Below are 16,337 nucleotides of genomic sequence, written 5' to 3' on the forward strand. Positions count from 1 at the left end.
AGACAAGTTATTTACAAGGACAATTGAGTCACTGAAAGCCATGATTGACAAAATAATTGTTATAATGAATGCACGTGAAATAAAGCGCAAGGAGCGTGAGAATATTTGAAACTTGGTGAAGATGGACGGGCATGTGACCAGAAATTGAAGATTATGCACACAGTCAGTTATGGGTCAGAACGACAGCGTAGTGAGTACTAACGAAGGAATAATAAAACTAGTAGATTAATTTAAATAACTCTACAGAAAGTTTGAGAAAGATGTAACAGTAGGGTACGCAAAATACAGAAAAATTGTAGTATGCGAAGGAAATTAAAAAAAATTAATATGATTCTAAGGGAACAAAAATTAAAGAGCACAAAAATGTACTCTTGATCACAAACTCTTATGAAAACAAAATTGGTTGTTCCAGGGAAAGTACAGATGCCAATTAAATGCGGTGGGTTTACGATAGTGCCTACAAAAAAGTAGAGGTGATACGGAGAGAAATGAGGAAATTGCAAATGAGCATGAATGATAAGGCCAGTTAATGCTCAAGCATGAAAAGTTTGGCCCTTGTAAGGTAATTCCCCGAAAAAAACTAAATCAGGCTCATTATATTGCACCTACCCTCAATGGGAATGCAATGAAGGATTTGTATGCATAAAAATGAACATTATTGTCACAATGTTTTAACTTACTGTGTATTTATAAAATTAACAAGTAGTTATTCAAATTTTCATATAAGAGTCATTGTTTTGGTCTCTTGTTTAACGAAAGAAACTATATTTACGATACACACTGAGATTTGCCATCTCGGTTAAATTTTGAATTTTATTTCAGCTTTTATTCGTTTCAGAAAAAAAACCAATTCAGCCTTGACCCACTTGCGCGACGGTTTTGGCTCAAAGAATCTTTCTGTAATGAGTATGTCGCAACCAACCAGAGTTTCGGCCATATTCAACACTGGTAAAAGACTGCCTTTGCGAGACAATATATTTTGTCCCAAGTAAAAACTGACGGCGCATAAGATTGACCTCGATTTTTATAAATTTATCATTTAACATTTTAATTAATATCTCCGCCACTTATCCGCGGTGTTCATAAACATTTAATATTGCCCCTTTCAGTCATAATACGATATAATTAAAACTTATTTATTTAAGCATTAAAAATCTAAACAGAATTCATTTACAAGTGTAAAGATAATTAGGATTCCAGACTATTTTTCTCGATTTCTTAAATGCAATTTATCTAGTATTTACCGTCGCTCTTATCAATGTAAAATTATGACATTATTGAATATAGCATTAAAAATGGCAGCGTGAAAAATGCTGATGAACAGGCCTTATACTAAAGAGTTATGTTATTTCATCGGCTGAATGAACTGATAACCGATTGACTGAATGAAGTTTCAGAGAAAATTGTAGAATACACTATTATACATTAATATATGAAAGTTTTGTCAATGCACAGAATAAAGAATAGTAAGTCATGGAAAGAGTGGAAAATATTTACGCAAATGGAAGAAAAAACCTTTACTGAAATTCTCTTTACTGCAAACCTGACCAGCGGACTTCTGAGAAAATGAAATTTTTATTGTTGTGGTATGAGATGAACGAAATGTTTCATTTAGCTTTATAGTTTGATGTTTTACTGACTTATAATACGAGTTCTTGGAAAAATAAAACATAATATATTTCAATGAAATGTATTATCAGCAAGTCATCATGTACAGTAGTGTACGAATCGGAAAGAAGATTGTTTTTACAGAAACTTTCTCACAATGTTCTGCGATCATCACATTGAAAAAAATCTAAAAAATATAAATACACAGGAAATTAAGCAAAAGCTGTTTAGCAAACATAAACACCAGGACACCTGCATAGCGTGAAACATCATATTTAACACTTCAACCAAGGAGATGGCATAGGGTTGCTATTGCTTCGGTCGCTTATGACCAATATAGCAATTATGTCAATTTTTACTCAAGTACATCATATTTGTCATATTTTTTCTTACCGATCTACTTATCATTGATTGATGATAGTAACTGAACCCATGAAAATAATATCCTTAAATTTTTTCTCTTTTTTTTTGAGAAATTTTGGACCCGCACAAATACAAATGGGAAACATAATATAAACATATAATTTATGCACAAACATTGAACCCTGTTATGTGCATCAGGTTATGCATGATAGCATCGAGGTCACTTAAAAACCCTACCGATTCGTAGCGCTGAATCGGTCTTTTATTAATTGTAAACATTGAGATCCATTCATTTAGATATTGATGACGAGGCTTCAACGTTGAGAAAATCCGAAGATACTTTAATAATCTTAAAATGTAGAAATAAAATACGGAGTTTTTTTTCTGGTAGAGCTTGATCAATAATGTGCGGATTTATTTTTCGAAATATCCGACTAATTAAGCATCTCGACTCTCCAGCTTTCTCCATCTATTTATCCATTTTTTGCTTATATATGGCTTATATATTCCGCTGCCAAAACGATTTGCGTCGTACTCTCTTTGAATGCCGAAAATTCACTGCATCTTTGTGTTTATACAACATAAATTAATTATATGAGGAAAAATTTGCAGAAATCAACCACCTTACTAAAAAACAACCAATTAATGCTAAAAGGAAAAAGTATTTCACGAAATAAAATTGATTACATTACCAAACGGAAAATAATATTTCCCGAAATAAATATTGAAAATATTTTTGTTATGATTGTTAACTTAGCTTTAGAGAGTGGATCTAATGTCATTTAAATAAATTACGACCAATGCGACACTCGCCATGGTAAAGCCATTGGCGAACGGTACTCGCATAAAGCTATGAGGAAAAAACCGTAATCCTCTTAAACGAGGAGGTTAAGGTAAATCATATTTAAAATAAAAGATGCTGGGCGCGGTATCATGATTGGCATTAATGGCGCATTTCTTTTTGTATAGCGAATTCCCGTCCTTGACATCACTTCAATAACATTCCAGCGACCTCCTCCATCGGCGGTTTTCCTGGATATAATTAAGTGTTTATCTCTCTCTTTATCTTCGTCAATCCTCCCCTCCTTCATCCCGACCCGTCTCCCTCCCTCCCTTCCCTCTCTTCGGAATGTCGGCGGCTCCAGATCATCCCTTCATATCCTCAGGGCGAAGCACTTGATGTGCGTGTGAGGGTCCTCCGGCCGTATTGGCGGGCTGGCCTCCTCCCCGTGTCTCTCCGCCTCAATGGCCGAGTAATCCTCGTAGCTGAGCGAGTAGACGCAGGAGAGTCCTGCCCTCTCCATAGCCTTGGCAGAGAAGGCGGATGTGCAATCCACCCGGAAGATGGTGTAACCCTTGCGCTTGGCTAGGTCGATGGACTGCTGGAGAAGAGCGGTCGCTATGCCTCTCCCCCTACAGGAGTCATCCACGGAGATGATCCTCAACTCGAACTGCCTATCCTCCCCGTACAGAGCCAGCACGTCGGCCTTTCTCTCCACCATCTCTAGGAGCCGAAGGATCCTCTTGAACTTGGGATCCAGGCAGCGCTCCGCCTCAGTCGCCAGGATGTCCGCGTCCCCGGGCTTACCGTCCCCGTTCAGGGAGACGCCGATGATTCGGCCAGAAGCAGCGCCGCCGGTCCCGGATTCTACGGCCATGAGGGAGAGGCCATGGGTGAGGGTAGACAGGCAGTGGGCCTCGAGGAAGAGAGAGGTTCCAGAGCCGTCCTCTGGTACGAGGTCCACGGCGCGATTGATTGGCTCATCCCTGAAGAAAAACCTCCGGAGGAAGTCTATGACCCTCTCAGCGTCGCCGGGTGCAACAGGGAAGATTTCATATCCGGAATCGGAGGCTAACGAAACTTCTTTGGTAGCGTCCAACAGCTTCTACGGGAAATGTTACAAGAAGAATTAATTATCATGAAAACTAAGTGTCCAAATATGCGAGTAAATGTATTTTAAAGAAAGTCAACCTCTTAAAGTGATGTGAACTCTCTTCATAATTAGAGAAATAAAAAAACCGTTGAACTCAAAATTATACATTTTTCATTCTCATAATAATAAGGTCCACAATAGGTTTTCAACTAGCTTTTTTGAGTAAAGAAAAAACAATCCTAATTTATCAAAGTCAAGTTAGTTAATTATTATGATTACTAGTCTACCATTTAAAATATTTTGAATACTATATCCTCCATTCCTTCGAACATGCCTATTCTATTCCTTCCCGGCCCTCATTTGCCTAACGTTCTCCCCGCTATAATAGATTTTAATATCCCATTGCCAATAAAAATTCTCCTCGTCCATCTCCTCTGTCTCCCATGGATTCATCCAAAAATCACCTCTTCTCCTCTACCATGCCTTGCACTTCCTCGTTTGCTTTCAATTCTGATTACTTTGCGTTTTCTATCCTTCCCCAAACCCACATTTCAAAAGCCTCCAATTTCCGCCCACCGCCTTTCTTCAACGACTATGTTTCCATGCCGTACAAAACCACTCTTCATATCAAAATTGAACGTGTTATTACGTAATAACCTAATCAACTACTCTGTAATTGATTTCCTCCTCCCTGTGAAAGCTTCTTTACCTAAAGCAATTCTTCTTATGTTCCTACTACCACTTCAGAGAAAGGTAAACTGTTCCATCTGCTCTACTTTATGAAGTCTTATTTTGATATTTTTGAATTAGCTTTCCTCATTATCGAAAGTTGAATAACCTTTGGTTTGTTTATATTATATCTCATCCAATACTTATCTCACTGAATCCATGCTCTCAGTAAAGCTTGCAATCAGCTTGTCAGCAATGCTTGTCTGGCTGGCTAAATGAAGTTTGGTCATTTGCAAATCTAACTGATTTTACGAACTCTCTACCGGTAATTCATCTTTATCTCTTCTTTCTTCCTAATAATTTAAAAGTTTCCTCCACATATACTTTGAAAAGCGCGTGTGATAATGGACGCCTCTGCCTTGCTCTTCTCTCCATCCATTACTGAGCAAACTGAGGCGTACAAGTTGCGCATAAGTGGCCCTCCCATTTGTTCCTATTTTTTGAAAAACACTGATATCATTAACTCTACAAAATATGCTCTTTCGGATTTCTTCTTGAAATCTACAGGACAAACAAATACATTCTGATTGTATTTCATGTTCTTCTCTCTTGGTTACCACATTGTTCCTATAGCACTAAATTTGCCTATCCCCTTTAGGAACCCAAAATGTTCAACTTTTGCTATCCTATACATTTTATTGATGATCCTACATAATCTTTTAGTAGCTTGCGCAATCAAACGAATTATTCCATAACAATTCTTTTCCTAAAATCGTAGGTAATTGTGCGGGAGTTTTATCAACCTTCTCGACCTTATTTCATTTCAAATCTCTAAATGTCGTTTTTATCTTGCCAATAACTGTCCTTGAGCCTAAGTTTTTCCTTTTCTATGTTTAAGCTTTCCGGCCACATCATAGCTAGTCTTTACCTTTTGTTCCTCTATATATTCTTATACCCTCCTATCTTTCTTGATTATGTTCACGTCCTATTTTTAATTCTTTCTGACTAATCTTCGACATTGCGCAGGGACTCTCCCTTCTTACTTCCCGAAAGTGCACTCATTTGTGTGTTGATGAGCGCACCTGAAAAGTGTCATTTTGCACCACCATTACTTTATCACCTCGGGCATTCCTTATTCCTTTACCGTAGTCCCCTGCCTTACTACTATGTCTCCCTTCGCATACCGGCGAGTTCCAATCCCTATCACTCTAAATGTTTACCGCCAGGAACATCAGCAATTATTTCTCCAAATTGATCGTATACCCTATTGACTTCTTCCTCCGATTCCTATGATTGCTCATCGCATTTAGACCTGGACAATGACCAAGGTCGTTGGTTCATATTTAATTCTCCTAATAATCTAATAATATTATATCACTCATTTGCTCTAAGTTCACTAGCTTCTTCATACCTTAATTCCAATTTTATTACCAATTCTCGCCAGCACTCTTCCACTCCGTTGCATAGTACCCTATAACTCTCGCTCGCTGATGTGTGTGTATTAATTTGTTTGTTTATTTATTTCCTCTCTCCATCTGCCGCTTAATATTTTCTAAATTCCTTGTCCTCACCATCCTGAATTAAGTAATTAAGTAGAACTTTAGAAATGCTGGTCCTTACGCGAAAAATATACAGAGAATTATTTAAAAAATATATGTTAGAGCCCTCCAGTTTAAACGATTTAGAAAATAGTTTTTCAAAATTAGTCGTAAAAATGATGATGTAATTTTCAAATAATAGAGGCTGAGCGTCAGAGGACAAAGCAGAAAATAATGTTTAGTCCGATTCTACTACGGAATATTATGGTCATTTTTCTATGAATTAATATCTAAGAACCTATCGTTGTCAAACATTTCCAATTATATTTCTTCATAGGTGCTGATCAAAAGGAGCTATTATATTTTTTACTTCAGCAATACGGTCAAGGATTCAACTCCATATGCATTACTTTTTTCGACTTGAGGCATATATAACTCATTCAAGAGAATAGAACCTGATCTATGGCACGGATTACCATCTCAAGACCATGAAAACGTGTAACAAGTGAACGTCGTTTGGCCTCCCGACTCACAAACGAACGCGAAAGGAAGAAAAATATTGACCACGACACTGAAGACATGGGAACAAACGGGCATCTTTCGCCGAAGGTCAGCTCCACGCCTCTTGATGCCGTAACCGTTCTATTTCTCTAAGCGGCGGCAGCGCTGCGGTCTACAGTACCAAACTCCAGAGCGTACCATTCAAGGAATAGTAAGAGGCGAGGGCGGGTGAGGACGAGGTCCGCTGGCCATTGAACCGACTTGCCCAATGACGGACGGCATTCAAAAATGGGCGACGCCGCGATCGAGTAAAGGCTTTTAGATCGTCAGAATCTCCTTTGCTCGCTCGGCCGCCCTTGAGAATGGCGGAAGGTGGGCGTGTTCCTTCCCCGATTGCCGCGCCGGACCTTTCCCACTCGTCACTTGCGTGATCAGCCCGGGGACGAGGCTATGTGCTCCATGCCCGATTCTGAATGTCAGAGAGCGCTGTAAAGTGATCCAGCGCAACATTGACTATAAATAAATCCGACATAAATGGGTGTCTGAGTTTATGTCACACGTCGCTTTTACAACGAAATACGTGAATTTTATGACTCATAATGCCCGCATATCTGTCCGGACGGTGTGACAAATACCAAAAGTTTTCACTGGCATGCTATTCTTCTCCTCGATATTATGCAAAAATGTGAACAACCATTTGAAAGTCTGCACTTGTACTTAGCATGAATTCCCGCAAATCGAAATTTGCTGCGAGTTTAGTTGCCAATCATCTGTGCCCAAGTCCAAACATAATTTCCATAGGCGCCAAAATTACCTAGATTTTAGTGATGCTAGAAATACTGCCTTTCCATGATCAAAACTGTCATTAGCTATTCTTTGAATCAATTTTGAGATATTCGATATACAACGTGGAAGCAGGCGGATTCCTATTTTCATACAAAGAATGTCTACAATTGTAAAATTATGCTCCTTACAAAATATGCATTCAAAAAATGTTGCAAAGAAATAGTGGCATTACATGAAAAAGTAATGATATTAGATTTTAATATTTTTTATCAAAGCTGTACGATCGTACTTTAAAGAGTGAGTGGCCGAGAAAGAATTTTAAAACAAAATGCGGCAAGGTCACCTGTAAAAATAAAAATCTAAACGCATTGCAGTTAAAGGGAATTCCATTAATTTCATTGTACACGAGACTGATGGAGAAACTTACAAGAGCACATAGATATTAAATTTACTGTGCTATTAGATCAGTAGAATCATTGACGATACTCCATGTGTTTCAAGGAAATGAAAAAATATTTAAACATTTTAATTTGCAAAAATTTGGTAAAATACGAATTTAACAGTTTTTACTCGAATGTATTCCGTTGTATCCAATTATATCTGGATAATACTGGAGTTTTTTCACCGCAAACCTGAATAACCTCAAAAAAATATACATATTTTTAAGAATTTTAAAATATAGACTCAATGGAAACAAGCAAATACGGAATGCTTGCGCATTCCTCAAAGTTTGGTTCCTTGGAATTTGGTTCCTTAAATTTAAGTACGGCGTGAGCAGCCTGTTTTCATGTGTTTTGAACAGTACGAAGTACAAAGAACTCCTTTATTGCTCCCACTTCTCGTTGCCAGACACCATGCATAAACCTTCCTTTCATTATGCCACAGTGAAAGGCTTTATTTTTAACCCTTTCCCCTGGCTGAGATATAAATGGGTGCTTTTAAGAGAGATTGATTGGGGCGGTCCGAAAAGAATTGGCCCGCAAACTGCTGCGGGCTCCCAAGGGCTGATCCATCGCCAATAACTCACGCGTGGCGAACGGATACCACGTGTGGGCTGCTAATAATCGAGAAGCCAGGCGTTAAACTGTTCGTGTTATCAAATGCCGGAATTTCAACTCTTTTTGTCAAATCAGATGGATAAGCGTGATTTGTTGGATAGGCTTGATACAATTTTCGTACCGCGAGTATGAAAGGAGACTGTATAATGAACTATCTGATTTATATAAATAGCAGGGTGCGTGCACAAAATACTTTGAGCAAGTCTGGAAATATTTTTAATATGCATATGGATTAAGAAACGTACTTACAGATCGGTAGGTGTTGGTACGGAGAAACACGCACGATCAGTTACGTAATGCTTTCATGTGTTTTTTAGAATGAAAACAAAATCGCATTTGACAATCTCCAAAAATATAAAACCAGATAGATTGAATTATCAATTATCAAGTGGTTGTTTTCAATTAGCATTTACACAGCAGCTTTTTAAAAAATCCAGTTCACAACCATAAGTTGAAAATACATAAACACCAACAGGTGCAAGTGATACAAAAATAGAAGACTTTTTTGATGCCTCAACCCATCATGTTAATCCGTAGCTATAGGATAGGTTTTTTAAAAGTGCACACTAATTCAAGACATCAAAGGAGAATCCCCTGTGGAGATATTAGGGAAATTTAATTTCCGGAATGTTCCGGATCGGCAATTCATAAAGATTTAGAAAAATTGCAAAAAGTACGTATTTCACAATGTATAATATAAAATACACAGTAATCAACCCGAAGGTCGGTTTGGTAGGTGATGGTAGAGTTCACCAAATACTAAGCCCAACGTCGTGTGTAATTTACACATCAGGGTAGGGGGGCCAGTCTTTCCCTGTGCCTGTTATGGTTTCCCAGAAAGTTCTGGTACTCGAAAAATCACATAGCTTGGATGTAGCTGCAGGTGCCCAGAGACTTGCCCGGGAATCGAACCCGGGACCTGTGCCAACGCTGTGCCCCATGGACTACCGTGACCCACACACATATACATACATATATATTTTAATGTGTCCATTACTATCGTTAAAAAGTTTACCCTTTTTAAATTTACTTTCAGGACAATTTGATTACATGTTTTATTTACCATGAGAAATCCACCCGTGGAGCTTTTGTCGAATAAATATTCATCCAGTGACTCCTTAAATGTATATCTACGCATCGATTAGTGAATTAGAGCCACCAAGTTACGGAAACCTTGTAATTAATTTTAAGAAATATTCCTGGCAATATATGTGATCATGAATCGGGGATACTAACCATTGAATAGAAAGAAAATGCTAAATGATTCATGTTTGAGTTAACAACCAAATTCAATGCAAAAAGAGTGAATAACTAAATACAAATATATATGACAGAGAATCGTCGGGGAGAATGTTAAAAGCCATATTGAACTAACATGGAGACTTCAACGCTTGCAGCAAATATGAAAATAGCCGGAGACGTTATTTTAGGGAAAAAATTTCTTGGTCTTCATTTGGCGATTAAGATCAAATTTAATAGTCTCAGATGCGATAATACATTCGAAAGGCAGCCAGAGCTTTTCCGTGACGCATTAAGCAAACATGATTAAAGCTGTCAATTGGAGCGTATTATTCAAGTTTTTCTACCATAACCTATGCTGCCAAATGCTACTGTTTCAGCCTTACTCAAATATGTAATAATTCGAAGCTTAGATTCTGCTTTGTATATAAATCAGGAGATCATCTGCGAGAGTGATCATTTTTTCCTTTTGATATGTTGCAATTAATCGAAAGGGCATTTCCTTCAGCAGCATTGTTTCAATTCTCCCATATTCAAATCAGAAGGACGGCCATGACCAAATAAAGCTAAAAATGAAAGCCTTTGTTTAGATTCAATCACTTCATTTGCGTTCTAGCGATATTCAGGCCAATCGGTCAATGCTATATCAGTATCCGAGGCAGCGGCCGTTGGACTACTGAAATGACCATTAAAATTATTCTGAAATTCTGAAGTACTTCCTGAAGAACTCCTATTTTGTACTAATATAAATTTGATTTTTCCCGCTCAAATGCCGAAAACGAACAATAAACTGTAATAAGGCCTAGAAGTAACAAATCAATTATTGAAAAATATGAGCATTTTTGAAAACTTTTACATCGGCATAATTGATTTAAATCGCTTTTGTTCCGACTCCATTGAGTGTGAGATATTAAATGCTCAGCCACAGTGCATCTCCTTCCAATCGTGAAACGGAATTTAAGAGTTAGCCTACGCTTATTTTAGTTAACCTCTTCCATCTTTCAAATCAAATAAAGTGCACAGTAGTGGGTTTTGTGACGCCACACAAAGCTTCCCTCTTGCACTCAAGTCTTCATTAAAATTTTATTTCCGTCAGCATCTGTGCTGATTTGTTTGAGGTGGTATCCAACGTTCAAAGCGTGCGTTCTCGGGCCAAAAACTTGGAAATGGTAGAATATACGTAATTTCTGCAAACATTCCCTAATTACTTCTATTCCAGGAAAGCTCTGACGTCAATTTCATGATAATGAGACTAACACATTGCCTTAAAAAAAGCACTTCCTAAGACGTGGGATGTACATTGGCACATATTTAAGCCTGTTGTGAACGCACAAGAGTTATATCTAGAATTTAAACTTATTCAACGATTACGGCGGATAGTAGGAGCAATAACTCAGGCTTTCTGCTCTGATTATTACAAAGCGGTGTACGCACTCAATTTCTTACCGATTGTTAGGTTTCTTTCCATTCGAAAGCATTTGATGCCAACTAGGAATTTCTGATTGCCGTTACGCACTTATAACTCCTATGTCATAGAATTCACTGAGATAGACTACTACGGCCGAGTACATCTGATTGTTCAAAGTGCACTATGGTTTGAATCAGATTGAAATTTTGCCAAGAATTATTTTTGTAAAAGAGAAATTAGTTGAGAATTGAATACTTTTTATTTGATGCACCGATGTATTAAAATATGATTATCACTCAAAAATGCATACAAAAGAAATAATACCTTTTTTGCTGTATTAGGTACAAACATGTAAATTATATGAAAATATAGTCTTTTATCGAAGAACACAAAGATTTAATCATCGTTAAACTTGACATTGGATTTGGAATGAGCGACAGATTTCTTGCAAAAGAAAAGTCATCTTTTTACGTAAAAACTATCCACATGCTGGTGGCGCATTATCAATGGAAGGTTAATAAACAAAGAGGCCAAGGTATTTCCGCCTCCTGTGGAAATCGCTTGTCGATTCTTTCTACACCTACAAACGGTGTTTGTACAGTGAGCGCCTAAAGTTTAGAATTTGATTAGAGAATAAAATACGTTTAAATACATTTTTCTCTCATTTACCAATTGATTGATTCTCTCATCTAAGTGATATTGATAGATTGATATACAAGGAGAAATCCATCACAAGAAAAATGTTCGGAGGTTAACAAGGTGGTCAAGAATCTAGTAAAACCATACCCCGCTGAAACGAACCGCATAAATAATAGAAAAATTTAAACAAAATAATAATCTTAAACTGGTATTGATTGAATAATAGTTCTCTGCAGAGAAACGTTTTGGTTTGGGTATGTAATATTTAGTACCAATTTTGTAGTCACAACTATCAAAATAACGAAAAATCATTGATTAGCATAAAACCTCACCGGCATCAATATTCCTTAGTTGTAATATATTCATACGTGGGTTCACGTAGTTTATGGCAATTTATATATATGTATAATCAGTAATTGACAACTATATTTCCAGTTACGGTTGACTGATGCCCATAAATTTCACCAAATAAAATATTTCTTTGAAGCAGTTTAAACATGAACTAGAATTTGATTCGCAAGCAGAGGTACTGTAAATCAGTCAATCTAAAGCAATGTATCTTTAGGTAGCAATGAGAGTTTTTAATTTTAACACAGATATTACTAATATCATAGGCAAATCGTAAGACGCCCTTAAATAAGCAATAAAAAAAGTATATTCCGGGAATTTGAGAGAATTTCACGAAGGTAAAACATGTAACTTCTTTGCAATATATACTAATCCTAAACCCAAGCTGTATTTACATCGATTCATAGATTCCATTGCGATATTACATTTAAATTACAAAAAGCATATCTAAGTAGATCTGTTAATTCTATTTCAAAAGCATGATTCATTCCTCATTCCTTGCCAATCATCTAAAAGTTTTATGGTATCAGTGTTTTTTTACTTCTCCTTGAACGAATAATTCCGTTAAAAAATGACACTGCAGACGTGTTTTCAAATGAATGTTCTAGACTTGTATAATTTATATTTTGCTGCCATTTTGTAACCATCTTAACGTTAATAATCTTTAAAAATTTCTTAAATAACCATTTTGTTCAAAAGGTTCTTCATAGAATGTTTTCCTAATATTTATAATGATCACCTTGACGATATAAAATATTTGAGCTCATTGAAGCTCACAAATGGTTCTAGGACTGAAACTCATTAAGGAAGTTGAACTGAGAAGGTGAAGCACGGATGATATTCAAACACTATAAAATTAGCAAAACACTATTCAAGTATTGAAGGTTGCCTTCTTACGGGTGAGTTTCATTCGTATGAACATACATCAACTACTCAGGATAACAATGCCCCTTCAAAGATAACAATGCCATAAAATAATTGGGTATGATAAGAAAAATTTTATGTAACAATGGAATCGATAAAAGAAAACAGTAAATGGTATTTTTGCTAATAATTACATGCATCAGGCTCTTATAAATTAATCTATAATTTCATTTTATAGAAACTACAATCACATAAGAACACATAAACCGTATGCCGTTATTCATCAAAATTATTGCAGCATGGGGTGCAATCACCTTGTGGGTTGAGCAATAGAGAGGAAGGGTGTTTAAAGGGTTAAGAAGAGGGAAAATAAATGTACGCTATCCCTGCAAAGACGTACAGATCCAAACATGCTCTTGGAATACTTAGTTTCAAACTAGTGTTACTTTCACCCACTGTACACATTTTCGGGTTTACTAACAAGGAGGGAATAAAAATGAACCACTAGCACTATAGGACACCGCCATACCATGACAGGCCATGCAGAACTAAAAGCAAGAAGGGGAATATTCTATTAATCCCTGTCCACGCAAATTATGGTCCCCACTCCCAACGTTAAAGGTAGCAAATGTACCACCCTGCTGTTGGCAGCGGACTTCGTGAGGAATTATCCCCGCGGATAGAGACGAGGAATGGAAGAGGGAGCTTGAAGAAAAGACGCTAAGGGAGTGTGGTGATATTCATTGAATTAATTGTATACCAGTCCCACTCGGTCATGCGAGAAGGAATATTCCAGCAAAACACACAACATTAATGTAAAATGAATGCATATTAGTAAAACTAATCCCCTAGACAAGGGGTGGCGAAAATTTTGGCGTTTTAGTTCCAAAGCTTCGGTACGTAATTCAAAGTATACTCATGAGTCTCAAGCCAACGAGTGATCGCCTTAAAATTGCCCATAGCACCCTCCCAGCTCTGCGTGTCACTTTGGGCACGCGTGCCACAGGTTTGCCACCCCCGCCCTAGGCGCTGCAGGTGGCAGTTCAGTGGCAGTTAAGGACTCCTTCTTCCGTGAGAAGAAGGAATCCTTAAGTCTGCTAGTTCTGGCGTCTACTTCTCGGATTTCATATTTATTATCCACACTACCAATGTATGTTTGATTTCGAATAATCGACGAAACCTCAATCCTGATACAAGTGACTCTTAATTTATTTGACAGGTTAAATGTGGCGATGAATCACCTTTCTTCTAAAGATTCCATGGTTTTTACGAATCGGGGAATCCTGTGTTGAACCTCTATTTCCCGAATTATGCTTTTTTCCGTCACATCCAATGCACTACAAGCATACTCTAAATGAGGCCCCACGAAAGCCTGGTAGCATGAATCCCAGAACGATGTGTACATAAAAAGTCATTGGTAATTACACTTTTATTCTCGATAAAATTGCCGTAAAGAGAGTTTTACCTTAAATATCTGACATTTTTCTGCCATGATGTGAGAAAACGCTCCTATGTTATATCTTTGAAATTTTATTTTAAATCCATTACAAGAGTTATCCTTAAAACAGGATTATTATCGTTTTCATAATATCACTAAGAGATCTAATTTTATAGAATGACAGAATTTGATGATTGGTTCGAGAAATCATGGGTTGAAATATTATGTTATCTAATCATTATAATATTTTTAGCTTGAAAAATACATTTATTGGAAACTTTTAATTACTAAATTTTCATTGTTCAAAAGTAATTAGGCGAATTTTGCACTTGAGAATCATTCTCTAAAGTAACAATTCTTCTCTAAACATCCTCAGGATTATTTCTAGATATCACGAAATTATGTTCAGTATTGACAGAACCGAGGTTTGACGTCAAAGTCGCGGTAAATTCTGTCTGTTTGACCAAACATGATATTTTTGAGGCTCAAAATATTTGAGTTATTCGTGCCCTTCAGATACTTGGGAACCTTGCCACAAAACAAACAGCGTCTTGAGCATCCTAGCCACCTAAAAACTCATACGTGACTGCATATTACCAGCCAATGTGATTTATTTCCGGCGAGACAGTTGCCAGGGATACTTGATATGAGGATTGCTTCACTCGTGAAGATAACGTATCATTACGCGAACAGCGAGAAAGTGGGGTTATTAATGGGTGGTGTTTCAGTCAGTTTTGAAAAATTTGCATTCAGATGCTTCTCTTACCTTCCCGAACCACGGCTCCTGAGTGATGGCACCAAACTGCGTCGCCATTTTCTCTCGACTTCCCAAAACCTTGGCCCTCGAATTCTCTGCTCAAGGGCGAGCTCTGAAAGACGGGTTGATTGTTATCCCGCAAAAACTTTGCTACTTCTTCTTCGCAGGTTTTTATTATCCGCTTCGACTTTTCTTCCAATGGACCTGGTGGTGGCTTTTTTCGCGCGCACGACCCTCCTTAATGCTTTAGAGTATGAAACACACCCTCTCCTTTCTTATCGACGGTCTGATTCCAAATGTGCTCCAGCTTCAACCATTGCGGCTATTTAACGCGTCTCGCCATCAACAAACCAACCGGGGCGGAGGATCTGGCGTGCGGTGTGGGTTGGTGGGGGGGAGAGGGAGACAACTGGAAGAGGGGGGTTGAATATTAGTGGGGACAAACCGTACGCAGGGAGTGAGGTAGAGGGACGTAGGGAGTGAGGGGTGGGTGGAAAAGAGGGAGGGAGAAGGAAGGTCTTCCGTGGAGGAAAGGTGAAGGAGGGAAGGTAGGGGGTTGGTAGGGGGGTGATAAAGGTGGGGCCCGTTGTTCACATCCCTCTCAGAAAAGGAAAGAAAATACTTGGAAAGCCTCGGAGGCGTAAGGAAAGCGACCGGAGATCCCGATATAGAGAGATGAAAGCGTCACTACGATGACGACGGGGCGCGCGGGGAAAGTTTCCTGAAGGGAGAGAGCTGAGATTACCTCTCCTTCCTACTTCACCCCTATCAAAACCCCATCCAGTTCAATCTCAACTCTGGCTTCTGAGTTATCTTATCTCCTTCATGCATTTATTTTTTTCCTTTGTTTATCTGGCGCCCCTGGTGACCCGCGTGCGTCTGGGATTCTGATAAACGATTTAGATTATCGGCGTCAGGGGACAAGATCATGGTCTTCTAACATGCTAGCTGGAGCCGCACAACCAGCGCTGAAACTAAACCGAAATCAAAGGCGGGACACGGACGCGCAAACTTTGATGGCGAGAACGGACTAATACGGTGAGATTTCGTCATCGACATGCCGATTCATCTCTCGTGAATTCACCTGTTTTGGAGCATCGAATGCCGGGAGATTTTGATAGAGGCAGGCGTGAGACGTGGAGGATATCGGTGGACATCGAATGGTATCGATACCAACATATCCGTGTCGATACCATTGGCAACACAGCTGTTCGACGCCTTCCGAGTATCAAACTCGATATCGATAC

The 16,337-nt window shown here is 38.2% G+C and overlaps 1 protein-coding gene across 2 annotated transcripts; it reads right to left on the bottom strand.

Moving 5' to 3' along the window:
- Positions 1-1,674: 1,674 nt before the first annotated feature.
- LOC139688005 (arylalkylamine N-acetyltransferase 1-like) lies at positions 1,675-15,408 on the bottom strand. 2 transcript variants are annotated; one of them, XM_071585404.1, is made up of 2 exons: positions 15,100-15,408; positions 1,675-3,854 (listed from the first exon to the last, which is right to left on the bottom strand). In XM_071585404.1, exons 1-2 carry the CDS (start codon positions 15,145-15,147, stop codon positions 3,126-3,128), a joined length of 777 nt encoding a protein of 258 aa, XP_071441505.1. In that variant the 5' UTR covers positions 15,148-15,408; the 3' UTR covers positions 1,675-3,125. The 2 variants fall into 2 exon arrangements, with proteins under 2 accessions (XP_071441505.1, XP_071441504.1); XM_071585403.1 differs by having other exon boundaries at positions 1,675-3,857.
- Positions 15,409-16,337: the final 929 nt, after the last annotated feature.

This window comes from Hetaerina americana, unplaced genomic scaffold, assembly GCF_022747635.1.
Source record: "Hetaerina americana unplaced genomic scaffold, ioHetAmer1.1.p SCAF_2, whole genome shotgun sequence".
In the NCBI taxonomy this organism is placed as follows: Eukaryota; Metazoa; Arthropoda; class Insecta; order Odonata; family Calopterygidae; genus Hetaerina; species Hetaerina americana.

Excerpts from the sequence above, each read along its gene's own strand:
- LOC139688005 (XM_071585403.1), bottom strand. The coding sequence starts at position 15,147 with ATGGCGACGCAGTTTGGTGCCATCACTCAGGAGCCGTGGTTCGGGAAG. Across the intron at positions 3,858-15,099 it reads AGGAGCCGTGGTTCGGGAAG|AAGCTGTTGGACGCTACCAA; the intron begins GTAAGAGAAGCA and ends CATTTCCCGTAG.